At 53.8% G+C, this 17,636-nt stretch overlaps 1 protein-coding gene across 1 annotated transcript; it reads left to right on the plus strand.

The window, feature by feature from the left end:
• The first annotated feature begins 269 nt into the window (after positions 1-269).
• On the plus strand, positions 270-15,125 carry LOC142881922 (E3 ubiquitin-protein ligase MYLIP-A-like). Its single transcript, XM_076016379.1, is given in 8 exon segments — positions 270-576; positions 1,778-1,968; positions 9,936-10,121; positions 10,618-10,815; positions 11,562-11,726; positions 12,238-12,247; positions 12,249-12,650; positions 13,659-15,125. Coding segments are annotated over 8 exon segments (1,425 nt in total). The 5' UTR covers positions 270-489; the 3' UTR covers positions 13,845-15,125.
• Positions 15,126-17,636: the final 2,511 nt, after the last annotated feature.

A 17,636-nucleotide genomic window follows, 5' to 3' on the forward strand; every position in this document is an offset into this window, starting at 1 on the left:
AGATAAATCGCTGTGGAAAAAAAAAAAAAAAAAAAGAGTACCATCGGCCGCCAGAGGGAGCAGCGAGGCTCCCGCACTCACAGTCCGTCACACGCGCGGGTGGCACGGGAGGCGAGCTCGAGCCAAGGAGCGCGTGCGGAAGAGACGCGGCTCCCCATTGGCCGGTCGACGTCCCGGCGGCGAAGCGACACGACTCGCCATTGGTCCGCGGCGGGTGGGCGGCGCGCTGCATGGCATTTCATTGATATAGCCTACAGCTGGTGGCTGCACTCACTCACACACACACACACACACACACAGACACACACACACAGTGGAGGCGCGGAGGAAAGTGACGAGGGCTCTATGTAGGGGGGGGGCACTGTCTTGAGAAGAGGGCTTCAGAGAGGTGTTCTGCTGCTTGTTGGCTGAAAGAGTGGCGACGGCACAGCGCACCAAAGACTGTCGCTGCTTTTTTCCCTCCAAAAGAAGAAAGGCGACCGCAGCGCGATGCTGTGCCACGTTACTCGCCCGGATGCCGTGGTGATGGAAGTGGAAGTGGACGCGAAGGGGAACGGAGAGGACTGCCTGAACAAGGTGGGAGCCGCGCTTCTGGCGTCACGACTGGCACGGGTGACACGCGCCGGGTGTCGCGAGCCGGACGGATCTGTGGTCGCGCAAAACTTGTCGCGTCTACAGTCAACTTTCTTTCTTTCTTTCTTTCTTTTTTTTTTTCTTTTTTTTTTTTAACAATGTTTAAAGTAGAGATTAAAGTCGTCTGTGTGTCGGTGCGGGGAAATGCATCAACTGGCTGCACCTTCACTTCCGTTTCAGTCCTGGAAGCGCGCATTCATTTCATTATTTATATATAATAGTATTGCCACACTACAAGCTGAGAAAGAGAGAGAGAGAGAGAGAGAGACAGAGAGAAAGAGAGAGAAGTTAGTTGACCGTCAAACCTCTGAGAAAAGTTTCGCCTCTTTCTCCTGCGCGGCTTACGAGTCAGCGGCAGATGGCTTTGGCCGGGGTTACTACAGTTCACCCTGCAGCCAAAGCGAAACCTCCCCCTCTGACTTTGTTCCTACACTGCTCCCTCCAGACAGAGGGATGCAGGAACCCCCGAGCGAGCCGAGCTTTGCCTCGCTGGTAGACTTTCTTCTTCTTCTTCTTCTTCTAGTTTTATGCCACCCATCCCGACCTTCCTGCTGGATCTCTCTCTCTCTCTCTCTCTCTCTCTCTCTCTCTCTCTCTCTCTCTCTTCATCTCAGCCTCCAGGCTCCTAAATTGCATAAGAAAAAGTGTCTGCTGAGGAGGGGCCGTGGGATTGTGGCCCCCTTTTTTCTCTTTGGTACAGGGGGAACTTTTAACCCTTGTGTGACTCTCGTGTGAAGCCGCTACAGGGGCAGAGGTTCGCCAGCAAATCCATGGGAATATTCTTGTACTTTTGTACAGCAGGTAAAATAAAATAAAAAAAACTATAAAAAAAATAATAAAAAAACCCAAATAAAGGGGCCAATTGGCACTGAATACAGCAGAAACAATCCCTGCGTTTGCCAGTGTGAGAAAACACTGTGTTTCTTTACACGAGCTGATAATGAAGCGTTTCCAACCACAAGCGGCTCCTCCGCTCCTCCACAGGCAGCCCATTGTTTTCTGAGGCAGCCCATAATAATGCAGATCCTCTCAGGTGTCGGGGACTCCTTTGTTGACCCCACCAGCCCCCCCCCACCAGCCCGACTCCCCCAGGTGTGCGTGTGAAGTGACCGAGCGTTGCTCTCTGCCGCCCCCCCCCGTGCAGGTGTGCAGGAAGTTGGGCATCATTGAGGTGGACTACCTGGGCCTGCAGTTCACCGGCAGCAAAGGAGAGAACCTGTGGCTCAATCTGAGGAACCGCATCTGCCAGCAGATGGACAGCGTGGCGCCGTGCCGGCTGAGGCTGCGCGTCAAGTTCTTCGTGGAGCCTCATCTCATCCTGCAGGAACAGACCAGGTACACACACACACACACACACACACACACGCTCTCATCCTTATCTCTGCCCAATCAGCCGCCCGTCTAAATTAAGCGACGCCGCCTTATCATCGTTTCGTCATTTTTAACTACAAGGAGCCGCTGGCTTGCAACACAATAGCGCCGCTGTCTTTCCGCTACAGTGAAGTGCCCTGCAGTAACCTCCTTCCTGGGCGCTCTCAGGGTTACTATAGGTCATTGTGTCTGAGCAACAGGCAGGAAATGTGATCCAGCAGCTCTGGGGCTGTGTGTCACTCTGAGGTGTGTCACTCTGAGGCTGCAGCCACAGGCCCTCAGTCGCTGCCCTCGCTCAACTGCTAAACAACTCCCGGTTCAGTTGCACAAAACCAAACCAAACCCCTGCCACAGCTTTGGAACACGCTGCTTGGAAACTGTGCAACAGGCCAGACACACACACACACACACACACACAGAGGGACTACTATCCTAACGCACGTTCAGTCTCCCTTGTTTGGGCCAGAAGGTCTTTGTGAGGGTCAGCAGAAGGTTCTGCAGGTCCGCCTGCCGAGCCGCTTCGCTCGCTGTCTTTACAGTGGCACTGTGACTGTGACTGTGCACTTTATGACTCTCACCAAGACACAATCGTTCAGTTTTGAGAGAAAAAAAAAAGTTTTCCCCGCTGTAGTTTATTTTGAAAGAACTCTTTCGCTGAGCGGGCACCAGAATCCCCTCCGGCGAATCCAAACAGAACAAAGCTTGATCAACAAACTCCCAGCTGCTTGCCCTGGAGGTGGGCTATTTAAAAGCAGAAGAGTGAGAGAGTCAGAACAAGGTGGCGTGCCTGGACCAGTCCACGTCCTGACTCAGGTCCTGACTCAGGTCCCGACTCAGGTCCTGGTCTCCAGCCTGCCGGGCTTTCTCTCTCTCCAGCTATTTATAGCACTGCTGTTTTCATTTCCTAATTTGCCATCATCAGTGAGGGCTGCTGCACCGCGGCAGGCGCTTGATTCTGCTGATCCCAGTCGGGTCGAGGGGACTGAAAGTGAGTTTGCTTTGCTTTGAAGCGGCGCCGCGCTGCTGGGACGCAGCACGGCGCCGGCGCTGCTCATTAAAGCGACACCTATCGGCTTTGGCTGCAGTCGTCTGGCACTGCACTCAGCGGCGCTCCGCCACTTCACCCGCACTCTGCCCCCGTCCAGCACAAACACAACAACAACAACAACAACAACTGCTGCTCTCGCAACACGTTCTGCCCCTTTTGTTTTTTTCTAACTAAAAACAACAAGCAGCAGCAGCAGCCAGTGCCGCCGCTCAGCTCACACTTCCTCTTCCTGCTGCCACCAGTTTTGGCCGAGCTTCAGAGGAAGAAAGTGAGAGGGGTGGGGGGGGGGCACTTGGCTGCCTGCGCGCTGACCTCGGCTGATAAGCGGGGGGGGGGGGGGGGTTATCAACAGATGGCTGGCGTCAGGTGGGCAGGGTCACGGGGTTGAGCAGAAAACGGAGAGATAAAGACGGAGAGGAGACGACACACAGACACACAGACTGACACACTGACAGACGAAGGTGCAGCGACCGACCGACCGACCGACCGACACCGCCGAGCTGCCCTGGTGTTGCCTGAAGTTTTTGTGTTGTGTAGTTTGTTTGTTTTTTGTACATCTTGGAAGCCTTCTGCTGCTGCTGGGCGACGTCGCTGAGAGCCAAACCTTTGTCTTCACTCCTGGTGGCCAGGAGCACTCTGGGAAGTCAAATGTAACGCAGACTCAAGTCGGCTCAAGTCAACTTTTTAAAACTTTTTCCAACCTTTCTCTCTGAGGTGAGGTGGCGGGGGGGGGGCTCTGTAGCTGCGTCTCCATCACAGGTTTTAATTGCCATTGTTAGCTTTTGTGCAATTCTAGGGGTAATGAAAACGCAGCTTGTGACATCACAAAGGGCCAGGTTTTTTGTTTGTTTTTTTTTCAGTTGTCTTCAATGCTGTCTGAAAAGTGGCAGCAGCTGAAGATGTAAATGTAGATTTTTTTTTCTAGTTTTCTGTGACTGGCAGGCCTGCTGTGGAGGGGAACGCCTGGCTTGGATCAAGAGGCTCCGTTTCTGTGCATTGGCGGAGAAATGGGACTGAAATATTGGAAATTCTGGCTGCGTTTCCCTGCAAGGGAAAAAGCAGAACATTAAAAAAAAAAAAGCTCTTTGTTGGTATAACTCTTTTGTGCAAACACTTTCTGGAGGACGTTCCCGAGCCCTGGCGGCAGCTCATCGTGCCTCGACCTTTGACCTACATTCTCCCGCAGCCTATAGCCTCGCACCGCAAACGCACACAGCTTTAACTGCTGTCTCTTTAGATAAGACATGGCTGCAAGTTGGAAATGCCTTCGGGTGTATTTTTTTTTTTTAAATATCTAAGCCCCTCCCACCCGTTGAACTTTGCTGAAACTATGCTCCCCGCCTCCCCCCTCCCCCCACAACGTTACTGGCAGTAAGCAGCATGCGTGAGTTGGACTGAATGTTCCAGCAGAGGAGAAGCAGAAGATGGGGGGGGGGGGGGGCTTTCAGCCGCCGACCGCCTTTTTTTTTTTCTCTCCTTTTTCTTTTTTTTTTCCCTTTCAACGAACGCCTTCTTACGTAACCCGCGCCGGCCGGACCTAGCGTGTCGGAGCCGCTTATGTAAGCTGCTGCGCTGCTGCGCTGCTGCGCTGCTCCTCTGCCACGTCAAGCCTGGCAGGCAGGCAGGCAGGTCACCCCGCCGCTCGTGCCCACATGCAGCCCACTGTTTGTTGCCGTGGTTGCTGCTGCTGCTGCTGCATTAATGAAGCTGCCGTCCTCCTGGCAGGGAAGATTTACAGCACGCATTCTAATCCGACGCCTCGAAACAAGTCGTGCAGTGAAGCTGCCTCGCATAACGATAAGCACGCCCACCATACGCACTACACAGATTTGTTTTTTTTTCTTTCTCCCCGTTCAGGGTCAAAGGTCGGCTCGATACAGTAGGAGCCATTTGGCTTTTGTTTGTGCAGCTGTGTCAATTTTATCGCCTCGGTATCAAGACGAGATAACAAAAAAACAAAAACAAAAACATTCTGGCAAAGCTGAAAGTGCTCCTTGTTATCTACATCATTAAGCAGCACTTTCCAGGGAGAGGAGGCTGTGGGGGTGGGGGGGGGGGGGTCCACATGTGAATGTTTCCCCTTCATTAGGTGGTGTACTTAACATTCTGATCAGGCAAATGTCAGGTCAACACGGCCATTAAGAGGCTTTATGGCCGTCCCTGACGTTGGCGGAGAACCACGGCCAGAACAAATGAGTTTGGACCGAGAAGCCCCGCCCATCCCCCCCCACAACCCCCCCCCCCCCCCCTCCCCCTCCTTGTTTTTAATCTGGCCACATCTTTCAGCAAGCGCTCCTTTAACCCCTATTATCTCATTAGCAGCGCGGCAGGCAGGGTGGACCAATGAGAGCGGCCGTCAAGGGAGTGGCCAGTGATGCACTGGGATCACTGGAAAAGCATCCCAGACCAGAATAAAACACCTGGACCTGCGGTTCTGGCCCGCTGCTGATTTGACCCTGAATGGTGAATAGTGGGCTGCGTTCCAACACCGCTGAGCTCTGCGCACAATGCTGCCGCCTGAGAGGAGGCCTGGCAGTCACATGCTTTTGTTGCTTCTTTTTTCTTTTCTTTTCTTTTTTCTTTTTTAATCTTTTTAAGAATCATCATCATCATCATTGGATTTTTTTTTTTGTGTGTGTGTGTGTGTGCCAGTTTCCCAGAAGGAAAAGTTTGAGTGAGCGCGACGGCTCTGCTCAGCCTGACTCAGCGTCTTTCTGAAGTCAAACGGTCACGGTCAAATCCCTGAATGAGTCAAAGTCATGAATCAAAAAACACAGAGACTTCATCTCTCCGACGGAGCTGTGGAGGAGAGGAGAGGGAATTCATTCTGTTCACACACACACACACACAGGCACGACTCTTTGTGCAGTCGCTGGGTGTGATCCCACTGGCGGTCCCTCTGATGTGCCGGGACAGCAGCCACACTTTTAATCCTCACTCTTCCTCTTCTTCACTTTGCTCCCAGTCTGCTGCTGCTGCTCTCGCTCACCGTCGCTACCTTGGCCTTGTTTTGCTTGTTTTCAAGTCGCAGCAGCAGCCTGCGGTGGCAGAATGAGGGGGGGGGCTGTCGTTGGTTTGTTTGTGCTCGCACCTCCACTCTCTGCTCCTCCTCCTCCTCTTCCTCACTCTGGAACCCTGACACTCTGAACTTATTGAGCGCGATGCTTTTTAGAAGCTCCGCCCAGAACAGAATTTGGTGGTTAAAATCTACAGCAGTCGCGGGTGCATGACTCTCTCTCACTGAAGGGAGGGGGAGGGGAGGGGAGGATGTTTCCGCCGGGGTTACTGCAGTTCGTTGACAGATAGTAACCTCCGCTCCCGTTGGTTTGACTCTGCTCCCGAGCCCCCCTGGATTGTTCCGGGCTGCTGCTGCTGCTCTTGGAGCAGGCCTGGAGCTGCGTGGTCAGTGATTGGCTGGTGCTCTGCTGGTGTTGGGTTTCACTTGAGGCTTTGGGGACATTCTGTTCCTCTTTGTGCGCCGCTGAAGGAGCAGGCGCCGGGTTTCAGGGCTGAAGAAAACACTTTTCCAACTTTATGGAGGGGTGGGGTCGCACCCAAGAAGAGCGGCTGGATCCGTTTATGTTCCCTGGTGTTGGTGTTTTACGATCCTCTCCAGCACTTTATAACTCGGGGTTGGAAGGTGTATTAAAAACAAAAAAACGGAGGCATTTTAAAGGCCGGAGAGGGAGAAAACAAACGGAGGAGGAATTATTTTAATTCCTCCTCCTCGTCGTCTTGGCTCGGCCGCCGCAGCCGATGACCCGTTTCAAATATTCCTGGAGTCCAGGCACGGTTTTAATTGAATTATTCCAGCCGGCCAATCAAGCGTCCTCGCCTTCTCCCACAGCCGCAAGTGGCCTTTTCATCCCCACCCAGCGATGATGAAGAAGAAGAAGAAGAAGACGTTGTTATTTATATCCCGTGGGACTTCAGGGAGGCTTTGTGCCGTCCATTATTAAGCCTCTTATGAGTGTGAAGGACAGAGCAGGATGGAGGCTGGAGGAGGACCAAGTGGAGAGAGCCTCGGTCAGCAGCACTCTCTCTCTCTCTCGCTCTCTCTCTCAGTCCCGCGGTGTCATGTGACCGGCTCGGCGCCGTGGCTGCGCGCTGACACATGTTGACACGGCGTTACAGCAACTGGGCCCGACTGATCCTGGAACAGCTGCCTCCCTGGGCTCGAGGAGGGAGGGAGGGAGGGAGGGAGGGGTCAGTTTGGCTTCACCCCCCCCCCCCCCCCGGGTCAGATGACTCGGCAGTGCGTTGGCAGGTGGCGACGAACACACGGTGCCAGGCTACGATCACGTGCGTCAGCTTTGAAATCTTTGGTTTCCACAGGAGCGGACGACTTGAAGCTCCCTCACCACCGTCACCATCGTGTTTATCTTGTGCGCTGGGGCGCACGCTGACCAGTCGCACCCGCAGGACACAGGAAAACCACAACGGAAAATGATTGGTTTCCATTCCGAGGGCGTTTGTGGGAATATTGAGATCATTGTGTTTGCGTGGCTGACTCCAGTGGAGCAGCGTCACACTGCTGATAGTCCCAATAGCCACATCTCCAGCTAACTGCCCACTTAGCCCTCTGGTTACAGCCTCCTGCTGGAGTTTCGGCTTCCTGTTCAAGCGAGGACGTTTGTCTACATGGCAGGATCATCTGCTGCCATCAGTATCTTTGCTACATAGACAAGCAGCAGCAGCAGACGCAGCTTCATGTGGTTTTGTCGGGTGAAACTCCTCCTCCCACCTGCGCATGCAGCAGCGTTCAGAAGCAGCTCAGGGAAAGTCGGTCAGAAAACTGCTGCGGGTGAACTCCAGTTACCTCTGGGTTTCTCTTTTATGGTGCCAGCTCAGCGAAACAACACACACACACGCACGCACCCAGTGTTTTTAAACACACAAGCATGCTAACAACAACATTGAGGAATGCACGAGTCAGGTGTCTTTCTCTCTCTCTCTCGCTCTCTGTCCGCTAACCCCCAAACACCAGAATAAAACCCCTGGGAAGTTCTGTTTGCGTCCTCCCAGGCGGACGTACTGGGACGAGCGCTATAAAGTAATAAAAAATAAAAAAAAATTCAAATGTTATTAAGAAAGCGGGAGGCTGTAAAAAGTTATGAAGAGCCGCAAGCGAGGGCTGAAGGCTGAACTGCAGTAACCTCTGCCGCTCGCCCTCTAGTAACCCTCGCCAACGGCCTTTGTCGGGGCCTATTGTTTGCGTCAGGCAGGTAGCTAGCTAGCAGCGCTGCGTCACATGACGCCTGCTGGGCCTGACACAATAGAACACACTGTGTGTGTGTGTGTGTGTGTGTGGATGTTTAACACCATATCAAAGCTCTGTTTGTTATCCCTGAGGCTTGTCCACCAGAGGGGGGCGCTGTTATGGTGGGCCGTGCTGGCAGGCGGGCCGACAGTGTTTTGGCCTGGCAGCTGCTTCTCAGGAGTGCGCCCTGTTGCTGCTGCTGCTGTTGCTGCTGCTGCAAGGAATGCAGTGCAGGCACGCTGGCAAACAACACAGCGGCTCCACGACGCAGGTTGTGCAAACGCAGCCGCTTCCTCGGGAGTCATAGGGGTTTCTTTTTTAATTCCCGGGTGACAAACGGAGGAAGCGTCGCCTGCAGTGTGGTCCCTCTGGAGATGTGGGCGGGATGGGTTTTCTTTGGGAAAGAAAAGAAACACGAACAAACACGAGATGTGGAACACGCCTCCTCCCATTCTCCCAATGCAAGCGACCAATCGACGCCCTTTCATCACCAGAGTCCCTCCAAAGCCTCTGAAATATCCTCCAGTCACAGTCTGACCTGATTTGCACAACATAAAAATGTCTGTCTCAACGTGGGGCTGCTTCAAAGTGGAGCCGCAGCCCCCCCTGGGGGGCCGGAGGAGACGCTCTTTCATGGTTTTTAATGAAAAGCTCCAAAGCTTCAGGCAACAATCTCCCAACAACAACATACACAACCAGAGGAAGCAGGGCCAATCACAGCTGCTGCTGCTGCTGCTGCTGCAGTCGAACCCTCGGTGTTTGTCTGCTCGTCCAACCACGTGCAGTAAACAGTGTGTTAACGTGGGGGGGGGGGGGGTTGTTTGGAGCGGCAGCAGGTGGCCAAACAGGATCCCTGCAGCTGATGGTGAGCAGCAGTCACCTGGAAAGCTGTTTAACCTGTCGGACAGAAGCAGGTGACGGCACGGTGCAATCTTCTTAATCCTGCGGGGGGGGGCCGGGGTTACTACAGTTCAAACCCAGGACAGTCTAGTCCCAGTGATGTTGCGTCTCAGCACCGCTCGGCAACAATCCCTCACTTCCTGCAGGTCAAAACAAAGGCAGCAGCAGCAGCAGCAGCAGCAGCAGCAGCTGCAGCTGCTGTGTGTCTCGGCCCGGACGCTGCTGGTTTACTCCTTCAGCCCAAACAATAACTCCTGTTACACTTTGAAGCATCAAAGATCACATTAAACACAAACCACCGCGCCCTCTAAAATTAAACCGCTAGCACTGGTGTGTGTGTGTGTATGTTTGGGGGGGGGGGGGGGGGGGGGTTCAACTGGTGCTCAACTGGTTCCTGCTGGCTCGGCACCGTCCAAGTTCCACTGCCAGAGGGACGTTTGTCATTAGGAAGAGACTGAAAGGGACAAGACAGTGAGTCACTGCTGAACAAATGTTTTTGTTGCATCAGCGCTCCCATTGCTACACACACACACACACACACACACACACACACACACACACACACACACACACACACAAGGCCTGTCAGGGCTCCTGCAAAGAGCATCAGATAAACAGGAAGTTTCTTTTCTGCGCTTCACTTTGAGGTTTTCACAAACAGAAACTGATAGTTGACCTCCTCCTCCTCCTCTTCTCTCCTCCTCCTCCTCCTCCTCCTCCCAGGCACCTCTTCTTCACGCACGTCAAGGAGGACCTCCACCACGGCCACCTGCGCATGGGCTCGGAGCAGGCGGAGGAGCTGAGCGCCCTGCTGGCCCAGGCCGAGTTTGGCGACTACAACCAGAACACGGCGCAGTACTGGTACTCGCAGCTGTGCGGGGAGGAGCCCAGCGCCGCCACGCTAAGCAGGTAGGACGACCCGCCGTGGAAGTTCACCTGTGGACTGATGGAGACACGTAGACAAGATGTTGGCCCCCATCAGCCTGAGAGGTGGAGGCTGGAACCTTGGAGGTGGAGACACGCTTTTGACTCTTGAATGATGGAGGCGGAGCCCTGGAGCTGCCTCCATGGTTCCAGGCGCTGGTCTCCTCTTGCAGTCACGGAGGGTGGATGCAGTTACTGCCTTGCAGTGCAGCGGCCCTGCCATGCGACTCTGTTCAGGAGCCTCGACACAGTATTGCATGAATAAAGTCCAGAAGAGAAGTGCGCCTCCCTCCACTGGCAGCTGCACTTAATGCACTAAATGATGCATGGCATGCACGGTTGCGTGCATGCATCACCGATGCCCTTCTGCGAGATTGCGGATAAATTGCGTCCTGTGATGTCACTTCCTGTCTGAGCTCACGCTCGCTCACACTGGGCTTTTTTTTTTTTTTCCTCCTCCTCTCCTCCTCCCCTGCCACAGTATCGTCTCCCGCCACAAGAGGCTGGAGGGCCTGAGCCAGGGCTCGGTGGAGTACCAGGCGCTGCAGCTGGTCTCGTCCCTGGAGCACTACGGCGTGGAGTGGCACTGGGCGCGGGACGGCGCCGGCCAGCGCCTGGCCATCGGCGTCGGGCCCGACGGCATCGCCGTCTGCAAGGAGGACTTCAGTCTGGTCAACACGTAGGTCCCCACACCTCCAGCTGGTACCATCACTCCTCCAGCCACTCTGGTCTCCTCACTCTCTCTCTCTCTCTCTCTCTCTCTCTCTCTCTCTCTCTCTCTCTCTCTCTCTCTCACCCTCACTCACCCTCACTCTCTCTCTCTCTCTCTCACCCTCTCTCTCACTCTCTCACTCTCTCTCTCACCCTCACTCACTCTCTCTCTCTCTCTCTCTCACCCTCACTCTCTCTCTCACTCTCTCTCTCACTCTCTCTCACTCCCTCTCTCTCTCTCTCACTCCCTCTCTCTCTCTCTCACTCTCTCTCTCACTCCCTCTCTCTCTCTCTCACTCTCTCTCTCACTCTCTCACTCTCTCACTCCCTCTCTCACTCTCTCTCTCTCACTCTCTTTCTCTCTCTCTCACTCTCAATCTCTCACTCCCTCTCTCTCTCTCTCTCTCTCCTCTCTCTCTCTCTCTCTCACTCCCTCTCTCTCTCTCTCACTCTCTCACTCCCTCTCTCACTCTCTCTCTCTCACTCTCTTTCTCTCACTCTCACTCTCACTCTCTCACTCCTCTCTCTCTCTCTCTCACCCTCACTCTCTCTCTCTCTCTCACCCTCACTCACCCTCACTCTCTCTCTCACCCTCACTCACTCTCTCACTTTCTCTCACTCTCTCTCTCTCTCTCTCTCTCTCACTCTTTCTCACCCTCACTCACTCTCTCACTCTCACTCTCTCACTCACTCACTCTCTCTCTCGCCCCTCAGGGTCAGCTACGCCGTCATCCAGATCGCGACCCAGTCGGGGAAGAGCGTCTACCTGACGGTCACCAACGACGCCAGCGACAACGTGGTGCTGATGTTCAAGCTCATCAGCAACCGGGCGGCCAGCGGCCTGTACCGCGCCGTCACCGAGACGCACGCCTTCTACAGGTGAGCCCCAGTACTGCGATGAGACGTGTTGTGCAGCCTGGCGTGGAGGAGCCGACCCAGCAGAGTGGAGCCAGCTGCTGCTCACTGCTTCTTGGACCTGTGGGTGATCCATCCAAGCAGAACCACGCTGACCTGCTTCACGGTGCCTCGCAGTCAAACTGCAACTCGCTGAGCTAAAGTTTGGCTCCTTGTGCAGTTATTCTTTTACAAGCCCGCACGCTGCCACTCAGGCGCCTGGCACCTAAGAACCACAGACCTTGACCCAAATGAGCCTGACTGGAAACACAGAGTAGTTGACACGGTTCCACCGCCTCAGGGACTTTATGTACAGTGGCGAGTGCTCGACCCCCCCCCCGCCACCGCTCGACCCCCCCCCCCCCCCCCCCCCGCTCGACCCCACCGGGCTGTGAGCAGTCTTGGTCTGGTCAATCAGTGACAGGGAGACGCAGTGCAGAGCTCCACGCCGCACACGCACACCTCACTCAGCCGTCATTCCTTCCTCCGCCTGCAGGTGCGACACCGGTGACGGACGCCGTGATGATGCAGTACAGCCGCGACTTCAAGGGCCACCTGGCGTCGCTCTTCCTCAACGACAACATCAACCTGGGCAAGAAGTACGTCTTCGACATCCGCCGCACCTCCAAGGAGGTGTACGACCACGCCCGCCGCGCCCTCTACCACTCCGGCGTGTCGGACCTGAGCCCGCGGCCCGCCGGCAGCGTGCGCTCCGCCTCCTCGCCCGGCCGCGGCGAGGACGACGGGCCGGACTGCGGCAGCTGCCGGCAGAGCCGGGCGCTGCAGGAGCGGCTGCAGAAGCTGCGCGAGGCGCTGCTGTGCATGCTGTGCTGCGAGGAGGAGATCGACGCCGCCTTCTGCCCCTGCGGTCACATGGTCTGCTGCCAGAGCTGCGCCAACCAGCTGGAGGTGAGAGAGCGGCCCACTGAATTCATGCCTCCTCGGTGGAGTGATCCACCTTCCCAATGCATTCATGGACAAGCGGCGATTCTTTTCCTGACAGCCTAAATTTCACAATGTGACACATTAATAATAATAATAATAATGATAATAATAGTAATAATAATAATTTATTGAACCCTTCAATAATGTTGAGGCTGCAATGTGACCCAGTTTTACATGAGAGAAGAGAAAAACCCACCCAGCTTTGATCCTCTGACCGTAAGCTGACTTCTAATGAGTCAACTTTAAAAAAAACTCATTTAAAGTAACTTGTTCTAGGGTGAGTTGCTCTTTCCTGCCACTACACTCTTATAAATAGATTAACTACATGTGTAAAAAAAAAAAATCGAATGCGAATCCATAATGGCTCCAATATAAAGCATTGCATTGCAGCCAGGAGGTGGCGATATACAGAAGGTGGTTTGCCACATGGAGCCAAATAAGTCAAAGTTCTGCAACTGGCAGTTGTTTCCAGGGTGAAAGGTGGACACAACACTTGCTGCACTGCATGGGAAAATGCACTCGCTGCAGCTGTTTCCATTTCCTGCTGTCTGTAACAAAGACCCGACGCACAAAAACAGCCTTCAAATCCCCAAAGTCCTGACAAAATGTCACCAACACAGCGCAACAATGACGACAACTTGAGGAGAAAGAGAAAGCTGAAGACTTGAAGCTGCAGCTGCACCAGCGGACTTCACTGACAACACTGACCTGCTGCTGCTGCTGCTGAAGGCAGCAGGATCTCTCACACACCCCCCCACACACACACTCAGCAGTGGTTGAACTGCTACCTCACCCCCTCCTCCAGTGATGAGTGTCTCAGCCTCCGCCGGCCTCGGCTGACGCTCAGCATCCTCGTGGTTTTCACACTCGACTCTTTTCTGCCGTTTCTCACCAACGAAACGCAACTTTGTTTTTTTTCTTTACTCACCCTGCTGTCTCTCTCTCTCTCTCTCTCCCCCCCCCCCCCCGCAGCTGTGTCCCGTGTGCCGCTCAGAGGTGGAGAACGTCCAGCACGTCTACCTGCCCACCTGCACCAGCCTGCTGAGCCTGACGCTGCCCGACAACCACCAGCACCGCGGGGGGGGCGGCGTCCCGCCGGCCCCCATCCGCAGGGAGACGACCTCCACCGAGTTCAACCACAAGATCTGCAGCGTGTAAAAAAACAAAACAAAACAAAACCAGGACAATGACGACGAAACAAAGAGACAAATCAAACCCAGAGCATTTGTTTTTTTGCCGGGGGGGCCGTCCTGCCGGCAGCGACGCCCACCCCAGGAAACCATGGACCTGACAAACCAAAACCTCCAGAGCAAAATCAAAGATCTCCACACTCCTCCTCCTCCTCCTCCTCCTCTCCCATCATGCATTGTGTCCAGAATGAGTTAGAAGAGACGAGCTTTGTCAGTTGAACTGATCCGGACTTTCCTTTTTCCTTCTTGTCGCTGGGGAACCACAGCGGATGATTTTTAGATTTGCTTAACGCTGCATCTTTTTGATTTGTTTGTGTTGTTGTTGTTGTTGTTGTTGTGTTCACTGACATTTTTTTTTTTTATGGTTCTTCTTTTTCGACTCGAAAACCGGGATCTTGTGTTGTGGACGCCGAGTGAAATGCATCATTTCAGAATATTTATTTTCCTCACTGTGGTTTTTCTCCGTCGCCGTGCCGACCGTCTGGGTGGCGCTGGTGGTGGTGGTGGTGGTGGGCGGGGCTCTCTAGGGGGGCTGGATGTGGGATCTGAGAGAGGGAGGAGGGTCTCCTGGTCCCCCAGCAGCACTGTGTGTCCGACACTCCCTCAGTTTCCTGCCACGCTTTGCCGCAGGTCTCTGAAACAACAGGCCCCGCCCTCCACGCGGCTGCGTTCCTCACAGTTTCTTCTTCTTTTTATCTCCACGCAGAAGCCACAGCGTCACGTGGCCGCTGCCTCTGATGGCCTCTGCTGTGACTGTTCTTCTTTCTAGCCACTGGCTTTGGCTTTGTCAAAGGCTACTAGGAGGTCTGTCTGTGCAATACTCGCTTGCTTTCTTCTTGGGACAAGTTGTTCTTTTTTTTTAATTGTATTTAATTTCAAAAACTATTTAAGTTTGAAGACAGAAATGACGTCGTCACTTTACCAAGGATGTTTTTCCACACGTCTGTAGGGGGCGTTTTTCTGGCCTTAATGTAGCAACAGGAGCATCGTTTTGATGACAAAACTTTCCACAGACTCTTGTTTTCCAGGCCTGGACGTGGGGAAACGCTCTTTAACGCTCACTTTGAATAAGCTGCAGGGTATATAAAAAAAACAACCTTTTTTTATTTGATTTTTTCACCAGTAGCTGATTTTGTTTCTGTTTTCTGAAGCAAAAGCCACGATGCTCTGTAAGATAACTCTTAGAATGAGATCCTTTTATATCTGTTCTGTTTCTAACAAGAGTATTAATAAAGTTCTTTTTTTTAAACTAAGATGTGTTCGTGTGTGTGTGTGACACAAGTGACTGAAGCACTGCGACCTTTGTGCCTGAACCTGGAAGGTCGCTGGTTGTCACCTGGTGCTGGAGACCCTAAACCCCTCGCTGAAATGGAAACAGAAACAGAATGCGTGCGTGCTCCTCCGAAGGATCATAAGAAACCAAATTCCCTCCTGATATCCCAGAAGGAGAACCAGCGTTGCCTTGCGACCTCCTACCAGTTGGTAAAAGTTTCTCTGGAAGACAAAGTTGTCGAGATGGATCAGAAGACCTGCTGTCCTGAGATCATCTTGCCAGGAAGACGAAGGTCAAGGGCCTTTTTTTAGCCGGCTCCTGCCGGGCGCCGCTGCTCGGCCTCCGCAGGCGAGCCCCGGCCATGGAAAGGTCGGAGTTTCCGATCGCCACGGTCGGAGCGCAGGAGGGAATCTCGGAGACGCTGAGCGAGGAGAAGCCGTGGGTACGCCGCTGAGTGGCGTCGTGGAGGAGAAGGTCGCTCTGATTGACCTCTTTGATAAATGGTCTCTCAGCTTCAAGATGTTGGAAGCCTGGAGCACCAGCATCACGATCCCCACCAGGAAGTCGAAGAAGAAAAGGGACAAACGCAGGAAGTGGGCCTCGCTAATGCTAAAGACATTAGCAGGAGCAGACTAGGCAAGGCCCCCCCACCCCCCGAGATACATTCTGATTGGCCAGCTGGAACAAACACAGAGTGTTCATCCACCTCATTGGCTGGCTGTTTCCTCGCACGTGCAGGGCCCAAACTGCAGCGTCGAGGGTCCGGAGTGTATGAGCGAACTAAACCAACAAACGCTTCCTCTCACAGCAGCCGCTTCGTCTTCATTACCCCGCTGGCTAAACTGTGCACTGCACCCTAGGACAGCCCTGGGGGAAGCGACGACGAGCCGCTGACTGGCTGCTTAATGCTCCTCACTCTGGAACCTCCGGAGCCTCGGCAGGCCTGGGGAATGTTTCTCTATGAGAATCGGACTGAGCTGAATCTCCCGAGTCCGCCAAAATAAAGTAGACACACATCAGGTTCTGCACCTGCAGAGGCCTCCATGGAGGACCTGCAGGGCTGAAGAGCTGTCCAGTGGACCGCTTCCCTGGCTGCAGCTGACACCTGAACACCTGACCCACTCAGCAGGTCCTGGAACTTGTTTTCACTCCAACACACACACACACAGAGGTCAGAGTCTCCAGCAACATCCCTTCCACAACACATCTGCCTCCTCCTGCAGCACCATGCTCACAAAGAAGCAGTTTGTGCCCCCCCGGCTTCCCAGTTCCACCTGAGATGGAAAACAAGTATAAATTCTAGAGTTGATGTCATTTCAAGCCTCGCCAGGAGAGGAAGAACATCAAAGATCCTGCAGCAGCTTCTCACATCTGCATCTGCATCTGCACAGCCCACAGACACACACACACACACACACACACACATTGGCATCATCAGCTGCTGGGTAACAGTGTGTGTGTGTGTGTCTCGTTAAGGTAAACAACATGCCGTCTCCACAATGTTCTCCTCCTTGCAGCTCCACGCTGCAACTCAGCAGCTGCTTGGACTCCCAGGCGAGAAGCGGAGCCGCCCGTCTCTTCCAGCAGACGCCAGTTTGTGCGTTCGGGGTGTAAACATTAATGAGCTGCTGCTGAAGATTAGCCAGCCAGCCACTGCAGCTGGACTGTCTTGGTAACCGGGTCAGCAGCAGAGAGTTGTTGAGCAGTGGACACTCTTTGCTGTTTTGCAACGAGATGCAGAAGTCGGATTTGGGTCTGTTGCAACAGAAGCAGTCAAATGTAACACACACACACACACACACACACACACACACACACACACACACACACACCTCGAGGCTCTTTCACCTACTTTGGTCCTGGATATCAGATAACTGTCACTCCTCTGACAGCAGATTGGTGGTTGAGTTGAAGGCAGAGGATCTGCTGGAGTCTTATCAGCCACACAGGCCTGCAGGGACTCAGCAACTTCTTATCAATGCACTTCACTGAGACCGGGGGGGGGGGGGGGGGGGGGGGGGGGTTTACAATGCGACGGCTTTCTGTGGCCTTCAGAGCTTCGGATGACGCCGATGCCATCAGTTTGATTCCACGACACACTTTGTCCACGTTCTCCATGCAGACGCACCACTGGAAACCATGGAACCAGCCGTGCTCGTGCGACGGTTGTGTTGCTGTGCCGGGCCGGACTCAGGGTGGCAAACACTCAACAATGAGGCTCAGTGAAAGGCTGCGACAGACGCAGAAAATATCCAAGAGCCACTCGAGGTTGCCAGGAAACACTGAAGCTGCCACAGCAGAACTCTGCTGCCGGCTCTGTGGTGCCCTGAGTTACGCTGCCATCTAGTGGCGCTATCTGGTACTGGCGGAGTTGGTGGAGTCGCGTGGAACTCGGCGCTGCTCCTCAGAGGGTTCAACAAGGAAATGAAGAGATAAACAATACAGTTTTTCATAAATAATAATAACAATAATAATATTTGTTTATGC

Source organism: Nelusetta ayraudi, unplaced genomic scaffold, assembly GCF_046127955.1.
Source record: "Nelusetta ayraudi isolate G7.1 ecotype Tasmania unplaced genomic scaffold, CSIRO-AGI_Nayr_v1 ptg000225l, whole genome shotgun sequence".
In the NCBI taxonomy this organism is placed as follows: Eukaryota; Metazoa; Chordata; class Actinopteri; order Tetraodontiformes; family Monacanthidae; genus Nelusetta; species Nelusetta ayraudi.